Raw genomic sequence first — 20,034 nt, forward strand, 5'->3', positions numbered from 1 at the left:
TGACCACAATAGCATAATATATAAATATTTCCAAACTATTCTAGTTATATTCTTTTTACCATAACATACAAAGGTGAGCAACCTACTTTTGACCAGCTCATTTGTATAGCACCTTCATGATTTGAAGGGGAGTAGAAAACCAATAAAAAGAACTAAACAAGAGTGTAAAGAGCAACCATTGCAAAAAAGATTTGAGTGTAAGCTTTTTGAAAAAGACTTGTTTTAAGAAGGGGATATAATGTGGCTTTAGGGGCGGATTTCAAGTTTCTGCCACTAAAAATGTGGTGAATTGAAACAAAGAGCTTCAGAGTTGGAGGACAGTAAGGTGCAGGAGTTAAATACAAGATTGGCGGAAATTGAGGAGATCTGATGGGATAAGGGTATCAGCAGGTAAATTGAGGTGGAATTAAGCAGGATGTATGCTTTGATTAGGGTTGACCAAGCCACTGATAGTTTGCATGGTTTTACTCTGCTAGGATACAATAAAGGAGGAAGTTAGTGATAAGGGTAGAAATAGTGCATTAGTGATTACTTCAATTTTATTTGGGTAATTGATTAACAGTAACAAATGTGTATATTTAGAAACTCGTGCTTAAGTAACATCCTCAATGCAGTATGTTGAGACTCTAGTGCACAATGTGACAGGTATTGAGACTTGATTTTCTAGCTCAACAGTGCTGATAGGTTCTCAGTGGGGAAGCTTCTAGAAATGACAATTCGGAACAAAATTATGGTCATTTGGCCAAATGTAGTTTAATTAATGAAAATTCAGTGTGGATTTGTTAAGGGAAAATAGTGTTTAATTGCTGAAGTTTTCTGATTTGATTTTATTATTGTCATTTATTAACATACAGTGAAAAGTATTGTTTCTTGCGCGTTGTACAGACAAAACGTACCGTTCATAGAGAAGGAAACGAGACAGTGCCAAATATGGTGTAACAGTCATTGCTAAGATATAAAGAAAGATCAACTTGATGCAAAGCAAGTCCATTCAAAAGTCTAACAGCCGCAGGGAAGAAACTGTTATTGAATCAGTTGATTCGTGACCTCAGACCTCTATCTTTTTTCTGAAGGGAGAAGGCGGAAGAGAGAATGTGTGGGGTCCTTAATTATGCTGGCTGCTTTGCTAAGGCAGCGGGGAAGTGTAGACAGAGTCAATGGATGGGAAGCTGGTTTGCGTGATGGATTGGGCTACATTCATGACCTTTTGTAGTTCCTTGCAATCTTGGGCAGAGCAGGAGCCATACCGAGCTGTGATATAACCAGAAAGATTGCTTTCTGTGGTGCATCTGTACAAGAGTCGTAGCTGACAAGCCAAATTTCCTTAGACTTCGGAGAAAGTAGAGGCGTTGGTGGGCTTTCTTAACTATGGTAGCGGCATGGGGGGGGAGCCAGGACAGGTTGCTGGTGATCTGGACACCTAAAAACTTGAAGCTGTCGACCCTTTCTACTTCATCCCCATTGATGCAGACATGGGCATGTTCTCCTTTATGCTTCTTGAAGTCGATGACATTCATCTTCATTTTGTTGACATTGAGGGAGAGATCATTGTTGCCGCACCAGTTCACCAGATTCTCTATCTCATTCCTGTACTTGTTTCATCATTGTTTGAGATCTGACCCGCTGTGATGCTGTCGTCAGCAAACTTGAAAATCGAACTGGAGGGGAATTTGGCCACATGGTCGTAGAGGGCTGAAATGGTCACTACGAGAGGACACAGGTTGAAGGTGCTGGGGAGCAGGTACAGAGGAGATGTCAGGGATAAGTTTTTCACTCAGAGGGTGGTGGGTGAGTGGAATCGGCTGCAATCGGTGGTGGTGGAGGCGAACTCATTGGGGTTTTTTAAGAAACTTCTGGATGAGTACATGGGATTTAATGGGATTGAGGGTTATAGGTAGGCCTGGTAGGTAGGGATATGATCAGCGCAACTTGTGGGCCGAAGGGCCTGTTTGTGCTGTAGTTTTTCTATGTTCTATGTATAAGGAATACAGTAGGGGCCTGAGAACACAGCCTTGTGAGGCACTGGTGTTGAGGATGATCATGGAGGAGGTGTTGTCAGTTCTTACTGATTGTTGTCTGCGAGTTAGGAAGTTCAGGATTCAGTCATAGAGAGAGCTGCTGAGACCCAGACCACAATTTGGAGATGGGTTTCATGGGAATAATGTTGAAGGCTGAGCTGTAGTCAATAAATAGGAGGTAAGAAGAGATGGTTGAGCAGAATGCTGTTGGTATGGGTGTGCATGGACTCCAAAAAGGCATTTGATAATACTGTATGACAGATTTGTGAACAAAGTGGGGGAAAAAAAGCCTAGAATAAAAGGGATTGTTGGAACATGGATCCGAAATTGGCTGCCTGACAGGAAACAGCAGTTGATTTTCAGACTGGAGGAAGGCTTAGCAGAGCCCACTGATTTATATCAGAAAAGCAAGGGCTCTGACATGAGTGATAGATTTAGAAGTAGGTGCACAGGGCACATTTTCATAACTTGCAGATGATACAAAACTTGAAGTATTGTAGATTGTGAGGAGAATAATGTAGAACTTCAAAGGACATAAATGGGTTGGTAGAATGAACTGACAAGTGGCAGGTGAAATTTATTGCAGAGTGAAGTGATTTGTCAGGAAAAATGTGGAGAAAATATGTAAAACAAACTAATTTCTGAAGGGACAGGAGCATAGAACCTTTGTATATATGTCCATAAGTCATTGAAAATGGCAGGACAAGTTGAGAGAATTATTAATGAAGCATACAGCATCCTAGGCTTTATTAATAGGGGCATAGCAAGGAGATGATGTTAAACTCATAGAATGTTGTTTTGGCCCTAATTGGAGCATTGTGCCCAGTTCTAGGTATGATGTTTCTCGGGAAGATGTGAAGATATTATTAGCATGCAGAAAAGATTCGTACAAAATGGTTCCAGGGATGAGGAACTTCACTTGCCTAGATCAATTCTTATCTTTTGAGAAGAGAAAGTTGAGAGAAATTGCATATAGGTATTTTAAATACTGACAAGTTTGGTGAGAGTAAGTAGGGGAAAATTGTTCCCATTGGTAGAAGGATTGAAAACATAGCGCACAAATTTCAGCAAAAGAGACACAGGGAAAGGCGCTTTATGCAGTGATTGGTGAGAATCTGGAAAGTACTGCCATACAGAGGGATCTAGGCATTCTGGTCTACGAGTCCCTGAAAGTGGTAACGTAGGTGGATAAGGTGATCAAGAAGGCGTACATCGTGCTTACCTTCATCAGCCAGTATATTGAGTATAAAAGTTGGCAAGTTATGTTACAGCTGTATAAAACTTTAGTTCGGCCACATTTGGAATATTGCACGCAATTCTAGTTGCCGCACTACCAGAATGACATGGATGTTCTGGAGAAGATGCAAAGATTTACCGGTATGTTGCCTAGCCTGGGGGGTTTTAAGTATGAAGAGAGGTTGTATAATCTTGGATTTGTTTTTGCTGGAAAGACAGAGGCTGAGGGGTAACCTGATAGAGGTCAACAAAATTGAGAGGCATAGACAGGATGGGTAGTCAGAAGCTCCTTTCCAGAATGGAATGGTCAGCTACTAGAGGGAACAGATTCAAGATGACAGGGGACTTTAGGGGAAGTGTGCAGGGCAAGTTTTTCACATAGAAGGTAGTGGGTGCCTGGAATGCACTGCCAGTGGAGGTGGTGGAAGCAGGCACGTTAGTAATGTTCAAGGCGTATCTTAATAGACACATGAGCAGGAGATGTTCAGAAGGATAAAAAACTGTATGGGCAATAAGTAATGCGTCTAAATAAAGGTTAGAAATTGACGTAGGCTTAATCAGCCAGAGGATCTGATCCTGTGATGTATTGATCATTGTTCATTTTTTCTTTGAAAATGAGGCGGCAGAGCCAGTCAAGGCTTTTAAGGGGGATTGGATTTTTATCTGAAAAAGCATGTGCAGGGAGAGGTCTGGAGAGGGACATTTGGTAAATTGCTCTTTCAGGGAATCAATACTGACGTAATGGACCAAATTCCTCAAAGGGGTGATTTTACCTTCTTGGGGCGATATCAGCAGAAGTTTGAGGCAGGGGTTTGCTACTTGTCTCCCAATGCAGCTGTATGACACAAAACCCTCCTAAAACAAAGCCAAATCTGATGGTTACCTGAGTTTTTGTTTTATTGAATTTGGAGATTGTCCTCCAAATTCAGGACCCTGGGCCCTGCTCTATTGGAGACGGGGGTGAGGGTTGTGGTGGTTGGGCCCTGCTCCAGCAAGGGGACCCGCGGGTCTAAATTTCAAAGCAGATTGGTAGGTTTTGATCATGTAAGGGATTGGAGGGATTCCCCTCCAATTCCATTTTCAAGTTTGCTGACGACACCACCGTTGTGGGTCGGATCTCAAACAATCTTGGGAAAACGTACAAGAATGAGGTAGAGAATCTGGTGAACTGGTGTGGTAACAATCCCTCCTTCAAATGTCAACAAAACAAAGGAGATTGTCATAGACTTCAGGAACCATAAAGGACAACGTGCCCCTGTCTAGAAAGGGTCAAGAGCTTCCAAGTTTTTAGGTGTCCGGATCACCAGCACCTGTCTTGGTCGCCCCATGCCGACATTATAGTTAAGAAAGCCCACCAATGCCTTTACTTTTCAGAAGACAAAGGAAATTTGGCATGTCAGCTATGATGCTCTCCAACTTTTACAGATGCACCACAGAAAGCATTCTTTCTGGTTGTATCATAGCTTGGTATGGCTCCTGCTCTGCCCAGGACTGCAAGGAACTACAGAAGGTATTGAATGTGGCCCAATCCGTCATGCAATCCATCCTCCCATCCGCTGATTCTGTCTACACTTGCTGCTGCCTTGGCAAAGCAGCCAGTATAATTAAAGACCTCACACGCCCTGGACATTCTCTCTTCCACCTTCTCCCTTTGGGGAAAAAGATACAAAAGTCTAAGGACATGTGCCAACCCACTCAAGAACAGCTTCTTCCCTGCTGCTTTCAGACTTTTTAATAGATTTAACTTGTATTAAGTTGATTTTTCTTTACACCCTTGCTGTAACTGTAACACTATATTCTGCACTCCCATTTCCTTCTCTGCGAACGATATGTTTTGTCTGTATAACATGCAAGAAACAATACTTTTCACTGTATGTTAATACATGTGACAATAATAAATCAAACAAATGAAAACAGGCAAATGGAATTAAAGATTGAGATCAACCATGATCTAATAAAATAGGAAACAGGTTCAGGAGGCTGAATAGTGCAAATCAGTTATTCTGTAATGTTTAGTAAGATGTCTGTAGCTGATGCATTCATGATGTGGAACTGGACAATTTTGCTTGTAAAAACTTTTGCTATAAAAATTACTTTTAAGGTAACTTTATACTAAATAGTGTACATGAATATAATTTATGTGAAATGTGGTTTGGACATTTTAATCCCAGTTAATGAAGTTTTTGGCAGGGATTTAGAAAAAGAGAAGCTTCTTTCACAGGAAACTGTTGATGGCACATTATATTTTGAAGGACCAGTTTACACCATTTTTAACTGTTAAGTGCTTTGCATTTTTTTAAAAATTTCCCAATGAGGAAAAAGCCTGGATTTGTGCTTGTTATGATTGTGAGGGAAACCAGTAACTTCAAAAAAAAATTGAAATGCATTGTCATTAATTAAAGAAATTATGTCATCATGTATCACATTTTAAACAAAATTCCGTATGGATTACAGCATGTATTACTAACTTGTAAATAATTATATTTTAAAATCTCAATAGACCATTTCCCATTCTACTTTTATTTTCACAGCATGGTTGGGAATCTTTGTCTGTGTGAGTGGCCCAAGACAAGAAAATCAGTCACAGGCCCCACACACACAAACCAATTTCATTTTGAATACAGAAAACTTTAACTCCCTCTCTGTCGTAACGTCTGTTTTCTAAAATTTAGTTTAAAAATGACGGTATCATAACTTTTCTAAGATTGTTTCCTTAGAATTCGGGCTGAGATAAATTCAGTTGTGGTTCTGTGCTTGCTGCAATGCCAGATTGGAGAACAGATGCAGGGGCACCCAGTTCTAGCAAACCAGTCTCTTAATTGGGGACACTTGATAGTTGGCCAATAACATGATTTCCCAGGTCAGGATTTGGGTGCCACTGAGCTGACTGACTGTTCCCACTGTCGTTTAATCTTCTCTATTTTCTGTAGAATTGTTTCATGGTACATGTAATGAGTCACTATTAATGACATTACCTCACAGCACTGACGAGAAGGAACCTGGCAAGTAGGCCCCGAGCATTTTTTTTGAATAAAAGCAGTTCTTGTACATATAACAATAAATGGAGAGTTTTTTGACTTTAAGCTGCATTTTTGTTGGACTTGTACGTACAGTTAGCAGATTCATTATATGGTTTCTATTTTAACAGGTCAATAAAATTGTACCATGCCGCCATGATTGGCACCAGACTGGAGGACAAGTCATAATTACTATTTATGCCAAAAACTCGATTCCAGAACTGAGTTATGTTGAAGCTAACAGCACAGTGGTATGTGTAACTGTTATATCTTTTGCAATAATATGAGTTAGAATAGTTTGCCTAAATAATTAAAACGGCTTTCTTCCAAGAAAGTGTTAGTTAAATATGTTGTCATGTTGATTCATATCAATGGACACAAATTCAGGTGCTTATATAGAGAGCAGACCTGTGTAAGGAATTAATGCACAAGTTAATTTTCCTCTTATGGATATTTGTCTTATCACAAAACCACTTTAATGATAACTTGGGTTCAAGTTGAGCCAGAATTAATAAAGAACATTCGAGTTTCCTAATTTCATTGTTACAAATGCATAGTTTAACATGAGTTATGTAAAAATCTTGGTGAATATCCTACCTCTATGTAGGATCATTAAAGAAATTAAATAAGTTGCTTCAGTAATTATCATTCAGTAACTCAACTTTTCATTGTAGAAATGATTGGCGTGTAAGGGATATTTATCTTTCATAGACCATTTGCACACACTGATTCATGCTGTGACCTTGCAATAAAAATGTGAAGCAAGTAACTTAATTGCAGACCATTTTGCACTTGGCTACTTCAATTGCATTGTAAGCGTGCCAGAAAGCACTAAATTGTCTTAATTCATCATAATAGAATCTTACAACATAGAAGGAGGCTAAAATAAAAGCAAATTACTGTGGATGTTGGAATCTGAAACCAAGAGAAAATGCTGGAAAATCTCAGCAGGTCTGGCAGCATCTGTAAGGAGAGAAGAACTGACGTTTCGAATATAGGTGACCCTTTATCAAAGCTTTGATAAAGGGTCATCTGGACTCAAAAGCATTAGTTCTTTTCTCTCCTTACAGATACTAACATTTCCTCTTTTGGGTATAGAAGGAGACCATTAAGCCCATTGTCTGTGTTGGTTTTTTCAAAGAACTATTCAGTTAGTCTCACTCCCCTGCTATTTTCTCAGAGCCTTGCAAATTTTCATCCTTCAAATATTTATCCAGCTCTTTTGGAAGTCATTATTGAATCTGCTTCCACCACGTCTTCATTCCCAATCATCAAAATTCATTAAGTAAATATTTACCTCATATTACCCCTGATTCCTTTGGCCAAATACCTTAAATCCATTTCCTGTGGCTACTGACTTGTTTTGTCAGTGAAAACATTTTCTCTTGGGACGTAGGTAGGTAGCAGGTATGTTTCTGTTGTGTAAGGTTTTGAGTAGGGAAAGAAAATTTTACTTAATGACTGATCTGGAATAAAATTGAAATGATAAATTTTGCAATTCTCCTAATGGAATGTAATTTTCAATTCATTATTTCTCAGTTTGATGTATTAATAGCTACACCAATAGTGGCAATGAATCTATGGAATGGAAATAATAGTCATTAAAATTATCAAACCGATTTCAGAGTTTAGATCTGTACAAGTGAGGTCCTTTGCTTGAAGGAAAGTTCTGCTATCTGTTTATAATACTTTTTAAACAAAAATCTGGAAATACAGCAGTTGGCACCTGAACAACGTTTTCTGTAAATGTTAACCTGTGGTAATCTTTTTTGACACTAAATTATGAAATTTGGAATGATCTTTTTAATCATCTGCAACCAATTTTCATTTGTATCTATGCATATGTGCAACTAGGTGCCTGTTTTGTAGGCCCATGCAAATGCTTCTCTTAAGTGCTTGATCCAGTAGCCCTATTAAATGCAGGGGAAACGAGGCACCCTGATGAGGAATTAAATTTCTATTGCAGTGCATAGATGCTAGTTTCTCTCTCTTCTTGTGCAGTTATTAGCTGATAACCATCAATCTGTTCTTTACTAAGCGTGATTTTTTTGGCATTCTGAATACCTAAATTCAGCACACGAGTTAGATTTTATTAAACGTAATTATTGACCGAAGAACATTTTGACAAGTTAGTAAGTCTTGCGTGGTGCTAACATGCCCTTTGACTTGTCAATGTAACTGGTTTATATTAACTATCACTGTAGTGTTGCACTATCATAGTTGCAACACTGAAGCAGAAAGTATAACTGCACTGTCACTGACTGCTTGGACAATGTTTATTTTTGTGTGTAAAATCTAATGTATTCTAATGCTGCAAATCAGTGTCATTGTTTTTAATGTTACAGCTGAATATCCACGTTTTATTTGAAAGGGAAAAACATTTTGAACACAAAATGAACTTATGGGGTGTAAGTACAGATCAATGTTATGAGATTTTCCGAAATGATCCTTTGACCAAGAAATGCCCATTTTCTGTAATTCAGTTAGAAATGACAGCATCATAACTTTGCTAACAATATTTCCTCAGCATTAGAGCTGAGATAAATTCAGTTGTGGTTCTCTGCTCACTGCAACACTAGAATCTGATTCAGAATAATTGCTGAAAATCTATGTAGTCTGTTTGAGTTGAGACCTTCTGTGTTTATTACAGTTGCTTAATATAAGCAATTAAATAACAAGTTTTGTTCAAATAAGAACTAATGAATAAGAACATAAGAAATAGGAGCAGGAGTAGGCCATCTAGCCCTTTGAGCCTGCCCCGCCATTCAATAAGATCATGGCTGATCTGTCGTGGCTCAGTTCCACATTCCCGCCCTCTCCCCATAACCCTTAATCCCCTCGCTTATCAAAAACCCGTCAACCCGCGTCTTAAAAATATTTAGCGAGGCAGCCTCCACCACTTCAACGGGCAGAGATTCACCACCCTTTGAGTGAAGAAGTTCCTCCTCAACTCCATTCTAAACCACCCCCCCCCGCCTTTATCTTGAGGCTGTGCCCCCTAGTCCTACTGTCCTTTCTGAGCGGGAAGAGTCTCTCCACCTCTATCCTATCCATCCCATTCATCATCTTATATGTCTCAGTGAGATCTCCCCTCATTCTTCTAAACTCTAACGAGTACAAGCCTAGTTTATTCAGCCTCTCCTCATAGCTCAACTCCGGTATCAGCCTAGTAAACCTCCTCTGCACTCCCTCCAAGGCCAAAATATCCTTGCGTAAGTACGGCGACCAAAACTGCACACAGTACTCCAGCTGCGGCCTCACCAATGCCCTATACAGCTGCAGCAAGACCTCCCTATTTTTATGTTCAATCCCCCTCGCTATGAAGGCCAGCATCCCATTCACCTTCCTGACCACTTGCTGCACCTGCAGGCTGGGTTTTTGCGACTCATGCACAAGGACCCCGCGGTCCCTCTGCACCGTCGCCTGCTGCAGTTTTTCACCACTTAAGTAATAGTCCTTCCTACCATTATTTCTACCAAAGTGGACCACCTCGCACTTGCCAACATTAAATTCCATTTGCCAGTTCCTGGCACATTCGCCCAGCCTATCTAGATCCTTCTGCAGACTCTCTACACCCTCTGCGCAATTTGCCGTTCCACCAATCTTGGTGCCATCAGCAAATTTTGACACCATACACTCGGTTCCCTCCTCCAGATCACCTATATAAATGGTAAATAGCTGAGGCCCCAGCACCGACCCCTGGAGCACTCCACTAGTCACCAACTGCCAATCCGAATAGCACCCATTAACCCCCACTCCCTGCCTCCTATTTGATAACCAATCCTCTATCCAAGCTAACATCCTACCCCCAATTCCATGCCCCCTTACCTTCTGCAATAACCTCTTGTGAGGTACCTTGTCAAACGCCTTCTGAAAATCAAGAAAGACCACATTCACCGGCTCTCCGCTATCCACCGCCCTAGACACATCCTCATAGAACTCCAGTAAATTTGTCAGACACGACTTCCCCTTAACGAAACCGTGCTGCGTCTGCTCTATCAAGCAATCCCCCTCAAGATGCCTCGCTATTTCCTCCTTGATGACGGATTCTAACATTTTACCTACAACAGACGTTAAACTAACCGGCCTATAATTCCCTGCCTTTTGCCTGCCACCCTTCTTAAACAACGGCGTAATATTAGCCGTTTTCCAATCTTCCGGCACTTCCCCGGAATCCAGCGACGTTTGGAAAATAACCACCAAGGCATCCACTATCGCCTCTGCCGTTTCTTTCAGAACCCTCGGGTGCATTCCATCCGGTCCTGGGGACTTGTCCACAATCAGTCCCTCCAGTCTGTCGAGCACCGCCTCTCTAGTAACAATAATGTCATTGAGACCCTCCAGTCTTACCACCTTTCCATCGCTAACACCCGGCAAATTATTCACGTCCTCCTCCGTGAAGACCGAAACAAAAAAGTTATTCAAGACCTCAGCCATTTCCCCATCCCCTACCACTAAGTCCCCCCTCTCATCCTCTAAGGGTCCAACGTTCACCCTAGCCAGCCTCTTCCTTTTTATATATTTGTAAAAACTCTTGCTGTCCTTTTTCATATTAAGCGCTAGCCCAGCTTCATAGTTTCTCCTACCCTTCTTTATCAACTTCTTTGTCAATCTTTGTTGACATTTAAACCTCTCCCAATCCTCTTCTCGCCCACTACTCTTAGCTACTCTAAACGCCTCCGCTTTTAACAGTTTCCTTCACCTCCTTCGTTATCCACGGCTTATTACCTCTCCTCCTACGGTCCTTTTTAACCATCGGAATAAATTTCTGCGGAGCACCAAGAAAGATCTCCTTAAAGATCCTCCACTGCTCCTCAGCAGACCTACCTTCCAACGCGCTCCCCCAGTCAACATTCGCCAATTCTTCTCATCCTACCGTACTCCCCTCTGTTCAAACAAAGGACGCGTGTCCGGGAACCCACTTTCTCCTCCTCCATCTGCACCAGAAACTCCACCATACAATGATGACTCTCCCCAAGAGGATCCTTCACCACAAGGTCCCTAATTCTACCCGCCTCATTACATAACACCAGATCCAAGATAGCTCGCTCCCTCGTCAGCTCCGACACACACTGTTCAAGGAAACTATCCCGGCAGCATTCCAAGAACTCCTCCTCGAGCCCACCGCGTCCAACATGGGTTGAAGACTTTTCACATTTTTAGGGTGGTATTCCATCTGTCTTGAAGCTCCTGATTCTAGCCATTTTTTCTAGTTCTGGAGTCATTTATTCTCCCTCCCCAGCTACTGTCTAGGGATGAAACTATTTCTTATTTATCTCAAGATGAGTTACCTGTCCCATATGCACTGTCAAAAGCCACCTTGGCCTCTGAAACAATCCTGCATTTCTTTGTCGCTTCCAGATTTGGTCATTCTATGTTCTAGTTGGCCTTCCATAAACTTCGTTTGTACAAGCCACTCGCATCCTAATTCACATCATATCCTGCTCACATATCACTTGATGCATCTAATGTAAAATGATCATGTTGGTGATCATGAACATTTGCTGTAATTCAGTTAAAAATGACAGTATGATAACTTTTCTAAGGATACTTCCATAAAATTAGGGCTGAATTCAGTTGTGGTTCCCTCACTGCAACATTAGAATCTGACTCAATAATTGCTGAAAATCTACATAGTCTGTTCAGTGATTGCAGTCTTTTTCTAACCTCTGTGTTCCAATACTTCTGCATTCTTTCAACGAGGGGTAGCAGAATGGCAAAGTGATCAGCACTGCTGCCTCAAAACGTCAGGAACCCAGGTTCGATACCTGCCTAGGGTCACCTTCTGTGTGGAGTTTGCACATCCTCCTGTGTCTGTGTCTGCGTGGGTTTCCTCCAGATGCTCTGTTTTCCCTCCACGGTCCAGACGTGTGAGTTAGGTGGATGGGCCATGTTAAATTGTCCTGAGTGTCAGGGGGACTAGAAGGATAAATACATTGGGTTACGTAGCCTGGGTGGGATTGTAGTCAGTGCAGGCTCGATGGACCAAATGGCACTATAGCGATTCTATGATTCTTTGAACTTTGACCACCTATATATCCCTCACACCCTTTGCTTTGCCATTGTTGATCATGCCTTAAAACATGCGTGCTTTATCTAAGTTCTGGAAATTCTATTGGAAGCCCCTCTACCTATCTCACGCTCCTACCTTGAGGCTTTTCTTAAAACCTACCTCTGACCATGCTAAGACATCTTTCCTAATGTCTTGTGTATTAGTTCAGTGGAAGTGTTAGACTGCCTACTCTTCTATGAAATGCCTTGAGGCATTTTCCTACATTAGAAGCACTATATAAATGTAAGTTGTTTTCCACATTAATAAAACAAGAATTCTCATGTCAACTCTATGGGTCAGAAGTCCTTTCTAATGAAAGCCAGATTTGGTTTGTTCAATGCTAGCCACTGTCAAAATGTAAATTTGGCTATTTTGTCAGGTACTTGGTGTTCTCTATATTGTGCTTGTTTAAAAACTGATTTTTGAATTTGGAAGAAGCAGTGCTAATGTATTTTTCCCTTTCCCTCATGAAGGTCATTGATGTTAGTAAAAGTCAAATGAATATGACACCTGCTAAAGTTGAGATTACTATGAAGAAAGCTGAGCCAATATTATGGGCTCGGCTTGAGCTACCTCCACCACAGCCTGAGAAAAAAGAGCAAGCTCCAGATTCAAATGAAGAAGATGATGATGATGATGATGATGATTGAAAGAAACTGGGACCAATTTAGGAATGTGAAGTGGGTGATGCGAGGGAGTAAAAACATTAATCGTGTAACCTGTCAACATTCTGTATCTGTTTTTGAAACAATTTTCATAAAATTACAGCTCACTGTATTTTGATGCAAAGCTTTAAGATATTTATGAACAAGCAGTACTACATCTTGTCTGTCTTTGGCTGCATAGATTTATTTGTGTAACAAATAAACTCTATTATTCAGCACATTAATAATATGTCCAAAAGCAATGTGGCACCCTCAATTTGATTGAAATTAAATAAAGGCCACTTTTTTCCAGTGTCTGGAACACTTACCTATTAGAATTCTATTTACATAGTCTTGATAAAATCACATTTTATTCCTATTTTTAAAATAAAATCAAAGTAACTAATGCACTGAAATTGCTGTATATTTTAGTTGGTGAACTATCTAAAGTATAAAGTTCCTAATTTTGTTTTTCATTGAATGGCTTGTTTGGGAGGTGGGGAGTTGTTGTCATATGAAACCCACAATTTTAACTGCATTTATTTGTAGTCAATACGATTCTTCAATATTGCTGTTTAACGTATTCCCTCCAAGCAGCATAGAATTTCCTACTTGTGTTTTTTTAGAATTCAATCATGTGCTTTCAGTTGTCTAAAGATCAACTAAAAACGATCTTTGCAGGGTATAGTTGTATGTCCTGAGGTCAAATTGTTTCCAACTTAGCACCTGCTAGAGACAGGCAATATTAGATTTAGCAGTGTGCGAACATGAAGCTTAAAACAATCATAATATGATTGAACAGTGTTTGTTTGAAAGTAGCTGTTTTACATTCATCCTTTAGATTCTAGATACTGTCCACTGTAAACTAAGTTTTCTCATGGCATTACGATCCAGTTAGTTATTACTGAACAATTCCAATCCCAGAGTGGAATCAAGCCTAATGGACCTAACTTTAAATTGTGGAGGGCAGTTACTAAACAGGTATATAGGAGTCTGCTAGTGAACTTTAAAACAAAAGAATAAAACCTTTATTAAGCAAGAAAAGTGAACTATATTACATGAGACAAGGTTTGAAAGATTTTAATACAAACATCAATAAATGAGTCATCACACGATTCCTCCATTCCGACTATACTTTCAACACAATTTACAAAATCTGTCTTGTACTCTACTATTCAGGATATTTAATACATGTTAACTGTGATTGGCTGCACAACACTGCAAAAACAAGTGCCAGATGCCACCCAAAGCAGATTTCTATGAATTTTTCATTGGCCTGCCTTGTGCTTCCCCCCCCCCCAGACCCCAAAGATGTTTGTTGTACTGTGAGCCAACTGGCTTCACTGAAACTTGCTCTTTCTCACAAGGCCTTCCAGGGATACTACTATGGAGGAAGACAAGGCCAGTAGATACATTAGCCATCACCTGCAAGTTCCCCTCAGTCACTCACTATCCTGACTGGAAAATGTATTGTCTCATTGAGTTACCCATTGGCACTGCAGCTATACCTACACCACAGGGATTGCAGTTATTCAAGAAGGCAGCTCAACAATTCTTCACGAGGGCAATAATTGCTGGCCTTGCCAGCAATGTCCACATCCCATAAATGATTAATAAATATTCTGGCTCAAATAACTCATCTTGGAAGTCTTCCCAGGCAAAGCTTTCAACAAAGATCCACATCTAGGGTTTAAAACTCACCACCTGCTGCTCCTTTCCCCTAAATATTTATATACATATTGCACCATCCATGTACAGTCAGATATTTGGTTATGCCAAGTAGAACAGCAGCATTCCAAAGGACACCTTTGCCCTTACAGCTCACAGAATAGAAACTACCATCAGCTACCTTCATGGGTCTTTGTACTTTTTTTCAAGTCCACTTAACCCAAGTCTGCTCCTTGCAGCTCTCTAATTCTGAAACTTTTTCTGTGCTGCTTTTCAGATTCCTGTTCTTCCTTGAGACTGTCATGGGGTTTGTTCCTACCCCACTCCTTGAATTGGGGTCTTTTTTACTTGTGTCCTGCTCCATAGGACACTTCCTTAGATTGTACTCAGGTTGCAGGTCACCTAACCTTTTATGCTGTTTCACTTTTTGACTTTTACGCTCCAGCAGGTTTCCATTATTTAAAAAAAGCTCAATGAACAGCAGATATGCACAGGGCCATTTACTGTACTGAAGATGGCCAAAATGGGTCAATAGTGCATGTGTGGCCCTTCTACACAGGAACCTCAAGTCCTGTAGTTGTCAACCTCAGAACATTAAAAAGGTAAGTTTCTTTTCCTTTAGGGTTTGTCAGAATGGGTAAAATAGATGGATCATCAGTGGGAGGTGTTTAAAAATGATACAGAACCAGCTAAAGTCCCTGAGGAACAAGAGCTCTACTTGCCAAAATGCCAGCCATGGACAACTGAAGAAATAAGAGTCAACATAAAACTACAAAGAACAAGTACACAATGTTTTTAAAAAATTCTGGAAAATGGGAAAATTGTAAAGAATGACAAAATACACTTAACTACCAGAAGGGAATATTTAAAAAACCTGTAAGTGATGTGAAACCAATTCCCTTTTATAAATGGAGAAAAAGGGTGATCAGGAGCAATGTTGGCTCCTTGATTTCACATCAGTTTTCAATGAAAATGAGGAAATGTACATCTTGATTAAATAATGTTCAGGGTTAAGAAATTAGCAAATTGGAAATCCCAAGGTAATTAATACTGAATTGGATTCTCCAAAATTAATATAAGCAAATAACTAAAAGAGAATAATGCACTAAAGAATGACAGTTCCTCTAGATAAGATGGTTTCCAAACCAAGAGATCGAAATGTAGACTAAAACATTGTGAGGTTGAAGTTAGGACTTCTACAAAGTTCTCAATTTAGGAATCATTCCTGTGGACTGGAGATTGTGTATCTGCTATTTGTGTATGGTGAGACAAGCATATCAGGGAATTGTAGCCTAGGTGATAGGTTTCTTGTACCAGTTGCCAGTCTGTAATTAGGATAGAATGAAGACCTGATTAGAAAACTCACATGGATTTGGTCATACCTGACAAACCTGATCACATGCTTTGGAAGAGGTGACTAAAGTATTGGACAGGAGAATGTCTGCATGTTATATGGACTTTCAGAAGGCATTCACTGAAATCCCTCTGAGACTTCGCTAAAGCTGACTTACAGAATTGAAGGCAAGTTATTGACTTGGTTAAATATTGGCTCAGTAACAACAGGAGGAGAAACAGTTTTCACAAGGGCAGTACTCAGTTAAACCAATTAAGTTATTAGGGTCATTTCTTTGTGAAACCTTTTCGGTATTTATGACAGGTCCACAAGAGCTGGTAATGTATGAAAATGATAATGTTCTTGCCGTTCATAACATACAGACATGTATCGGTCTTTTACATATTGAATACGAAAGAGTTACTGTGAATATTTCATTTATAGCATAAGTTGTTTTGCAACATTTCTAAACCAAAACTGTTCTTGATTATTTATGGTAGAAGTTCTAGAATACTTTTATCTTTCAAAAAAACCTAAAGGTAGTTTTTAATCTACTAGGTTCTACTCTCTAATAGTGAAGTGATAAACTACGGCAATCCAAAAAGCTTTCTTATGTGCATATCAGGTCACAGCTTTACCACTGTGATTCTCTTTAGATAACACGTCATAGTGACCACAGACCTCCATTTTAATCATGGTCTAGAGGCATGGACCATCTTTGGTGATACATGCATCCAATTTGTGAGGCTTTTTGAAAACGTTTTTGTCTACCTTCATCGATCATACCCATCAGCATCAAATCTGAACCATGATTGTGTGTGCCCAAAAGATTCTAACCATCTCTTCCTAATCTTTGTTAGCAAAGTTCTTTTGCATGTCTTTATTGGTAGTGTGATTTGTCCAAGATATCTTCACTATTCACCTCATAAACCACAACCCAAAATCCTCAGTTCTCTCTACGTCTCATCCAACACTCATTTCCCTTTGTCATGAAATGCTGGTGATGGACTGAGGTGAGCACAATAAGAAGTCTTATACCAGATTAATGTCAACTTTAATGTGGTGTTGAGACTTAAAATTAGTGTAATGTAGTATTCCAAGTTTCTGAGCTTTGTTTTTATGGCTAACGTTGAGTTGACCATGATCACTTTCCTTTTCTGCAATGTATCTGGCCATACTAACAAGAACATAAGAACTTGGAGAAGGATTAGGCTACTTGGCCCCTTGAGCCTGCTCTACCATTGGACTCAGCTTTACTTGCCTGCCTGTTCACCATAACCCTTAATTCCTTTACTGTTCAAAAATCTATCTTTGTTTTAAAAACATTCAATGAGAGAGCCTCAATCACTTCACTAGGCAGTGAACTCCATAGATTCACAACCTGTTGGGTGAAGGTCTTCCTCAACTCAGTCCTAAATTTGCTGCTTATTTTACCCCCTAATTCTGGATTCACTTGCCAGAATCTCCTGCTTCTTTCTTATACCCTTTATAGTTTTATATGGTTCCCCCCTCGTTCTTTTAAATTCCACTGCGTATAGTCCCAGTCTACTTAGTCTGTTCTCATAAGCCAACCCACTCAACTTTGGAATCAACCCAGTGAATCTCTTCTGCACCCTCTCCACTGCCAGTACATTCTTTCTCAAGGAAACCAAATTGTACACATACTCCAGGTGTTGCCTAATTAACACCTTATACAGCTGCAACATAACCTCTGTTCTTAAACTCCATCCCTCTAGTAATGAAGGATAAAATTCCATTTATCTTAATTACTTGCTGCACCTGCAAACCAATTTTTTTGTAATTCATGCACAAGGACACCCAGGTCCTGCTGCACAACAGCTTGCTGCAATTTTTTACCATTTAAATAATAACCCATTTGCTTTATTTCATCCAAAAAGGATGATCTCAAATTTACCAACATTGTACTCCATCTGCTAGACCCTTGCTCACTCAAACTATATCCCTTTGCAGACACTCAGTGTCCTCTGCACACTTTGCTGTACCACTCATCTTAGTGTCATCTGCAAACTTTAATACACTACATTCGGTCTCCAACTCCAAATCATCTATGTAAATTGTAAACAATGTGATCCCAACACTGATCTGAGGCACACCACTAGTCACTGATTGCTAACCAGGAAAACACCCATTTATCTCCATTTTGCTTTGTTAGTTAACCAATCTTCTGTCCGTGCTAATAAGTTATCCATAATGCTGTGCACCTTTATCTTATGCAGAAGCCTTTTGTATGGCACTTTGTTGAAAGCCTTCTGGAAATCCAGATACACCACATCCACTAGTTCCCATTCTTCACTGTGTTTCTAATGCCCTCAAAAAATTCCACTACATTAATTAAACATGACCTGCCTTTCATGAACCATGATGTGTCTTCCCAATGGAACAGTTTCTATCTAATTCTATTTAATCCTTCATCCTATTTTGTGCTCACTTTTTCCATTTGACTAACATACTTCCAAAGTAACAGAATTTGTTTACCTGTTTTAATTCTGCACTAATCTTACATTCTAGCATGATTTTCTTTTTGGATACTTATAGGCATTTTGTTTTCTTACTATTTATGCTCAGGCCTTTCTTTCCCTCACTATATTAAACTTATTTTGCAGTTTCCCTTGGTCAGCAATAGAATAGTGTATTTGGTGCATCTGTAACATCGTACATCACCTATTCTTTCACCTATTAGAACATAGAACACTACAGCACAAAGAGGCCCTTCGGCCCACAAGTTGGGCCGATCACTATACCTACTAAGCCATAGACCTATCTATAACCCCCAATCACATTAGATCCCATATACTCATCCAGAAGTCTTAAAAGACCCCAGCGAGTTTGCCTCTACCACCACCGACGGCAGCCGATTCCATTCACTCAGCACCCTCTGAGTGAAGAACTTACCCCTAACATCTCCTCTGTACTTGCTTCCCTGCATCTTAAATCTGTGTCCTCTCATAGCGACCATTTCAGCCCGGGGAAATAGCCTCTGAGAATCCACCCGATCTATTCCTCTCAACGTCTTATAAACCTCTTATCAGGTCGCCTCTCAACCTTTGTCTCTCCAGGGAGAAGAGTCCCAGCTCCCTCAACCTATCTTCATAACGCATGACTCCCAATCCAGGCAACATCCTTGTAAATCTCCTCTGCACCCTTTCAATAGCTTCCATGTCCTTCCTATAGTGAGGTGACCAGAACTGCGCACAGTATTCCAAGTGGGGTCTGACAAGGGTCTTATAAAGATGATATGAACAGATTTATTAACAAAACCTGTCTTAAAAAGATTATATTTACCAAATGCCAAAAATGTTTACACAATGCCAAGACTGAAGTTTTGTTTTATATGACAATAAGTGACCTCAAAGTAAAAGTGGCCCTAGGTGGCAGCAACCACCACATAATTGAATTTTACATCCAGTTTGAAAGAGGAAGAGTGGTTCCAAAACAAGCACTAAGACTGGTAAACTGAAGGGCAACTATGGATATGAAAGTTGAGCTAGCTGAGATAAACTGGCATACTAAGCTGGAGGATAGATCAATAGTGAAGCAGTGGCAGACATTTACAGGGATATTCCAGAATACTTATGTTTTTCTTTATAGTAGGAATATACTTATTCGAGGGGAAGACCCACCATCTGTTATTTAACAAAAGAAATTAAGGAAAGCATTGGAACTTAAGGGGAAAAGAAGCATACAACTGAACAAGGATGAATGGCAGACCAGATGAGTGGTCAGAATATAAGGAATGGCAGAGAATTACTAAAATGTTAATAAGCAGAAAGAAATTAGCGTATGGGAGAAACTTGCAGGAAATGTAAAAACAAATAGCAAGAGTGTCAGCAGGTTTTTTTAGGAAGTGTTTGTCCTCTCGAGAACTGATAAATAAGGAAATAGCAAATGAACATATTTTGCTGCTGTCCATATTATAAACGATGCAAAATAAATTCCAGTAATAGCTGTAAATCAGGAGGCGGAACGAATTCTATTCTTTGTAATGGGAGGCGTTTAACATCAAAGTAAATATGTTAAGCTCCAGTTACATAGGGTATTGCAGGTC

The 20,034-nt window shown here is 39.9% G+C and overlaps 1 protein-coding gene across 2 annotated transcripts in view; it reads left to right on the plus strand.

The window, feature by feature from the left end:
* The window catches only part of LOC145348923 (cysteine and histidine-rich domain-containing protein 1-like), a 43,132-nt gene extending 29,691 nt beyond the window's left edge, over positions 1 to 13,441 (plus strand). For both annotated transcript variants that reach the window (XM_080197012.1, XM_080197011.1), the window contains exons 9-11: positions 6,403 to 6,522; positions 8,617 to 8,679; positions 12,797 to 13,441. In XM_080197012.1, the coding sequence (XP_080053138.1) occupies positions 6,403 to 6,522; positions 8,617 to 8,679; positions 12,797 to 12,973 (360 nt within the window). In that variant the 3' untranslated portion in view covers positions 12,974 to 13,441. The remainder of the gene's footprint in view (positions 1 to 6,402; positions 6,523 to 8,616; positions 8,680 to 12,796) is intronic.
* The last annotated feature ends 6,593 nt before the right edge of the window (positions 13,442 to 20,034 follow it).

The sequence above is a fragment of the Carcharhinus amblyrhynchos genome, chromosome 10 (assembly GCF_965287045.1).
Source record: "Carcharhinus amblyrhynchos chromosome 10, sCarAmb.v2.hapA, whole genome shotgun sequence".
In the NCBI taxonomy this organism is placed as follows: domain Eukaryota; kingdom Metazoa; phylum Chordata; class Chondrichthyes; order Carcharhiniformes; family Carcharhinidae; genus Carcharhinus; species Carcharhinus amblyrhynchos.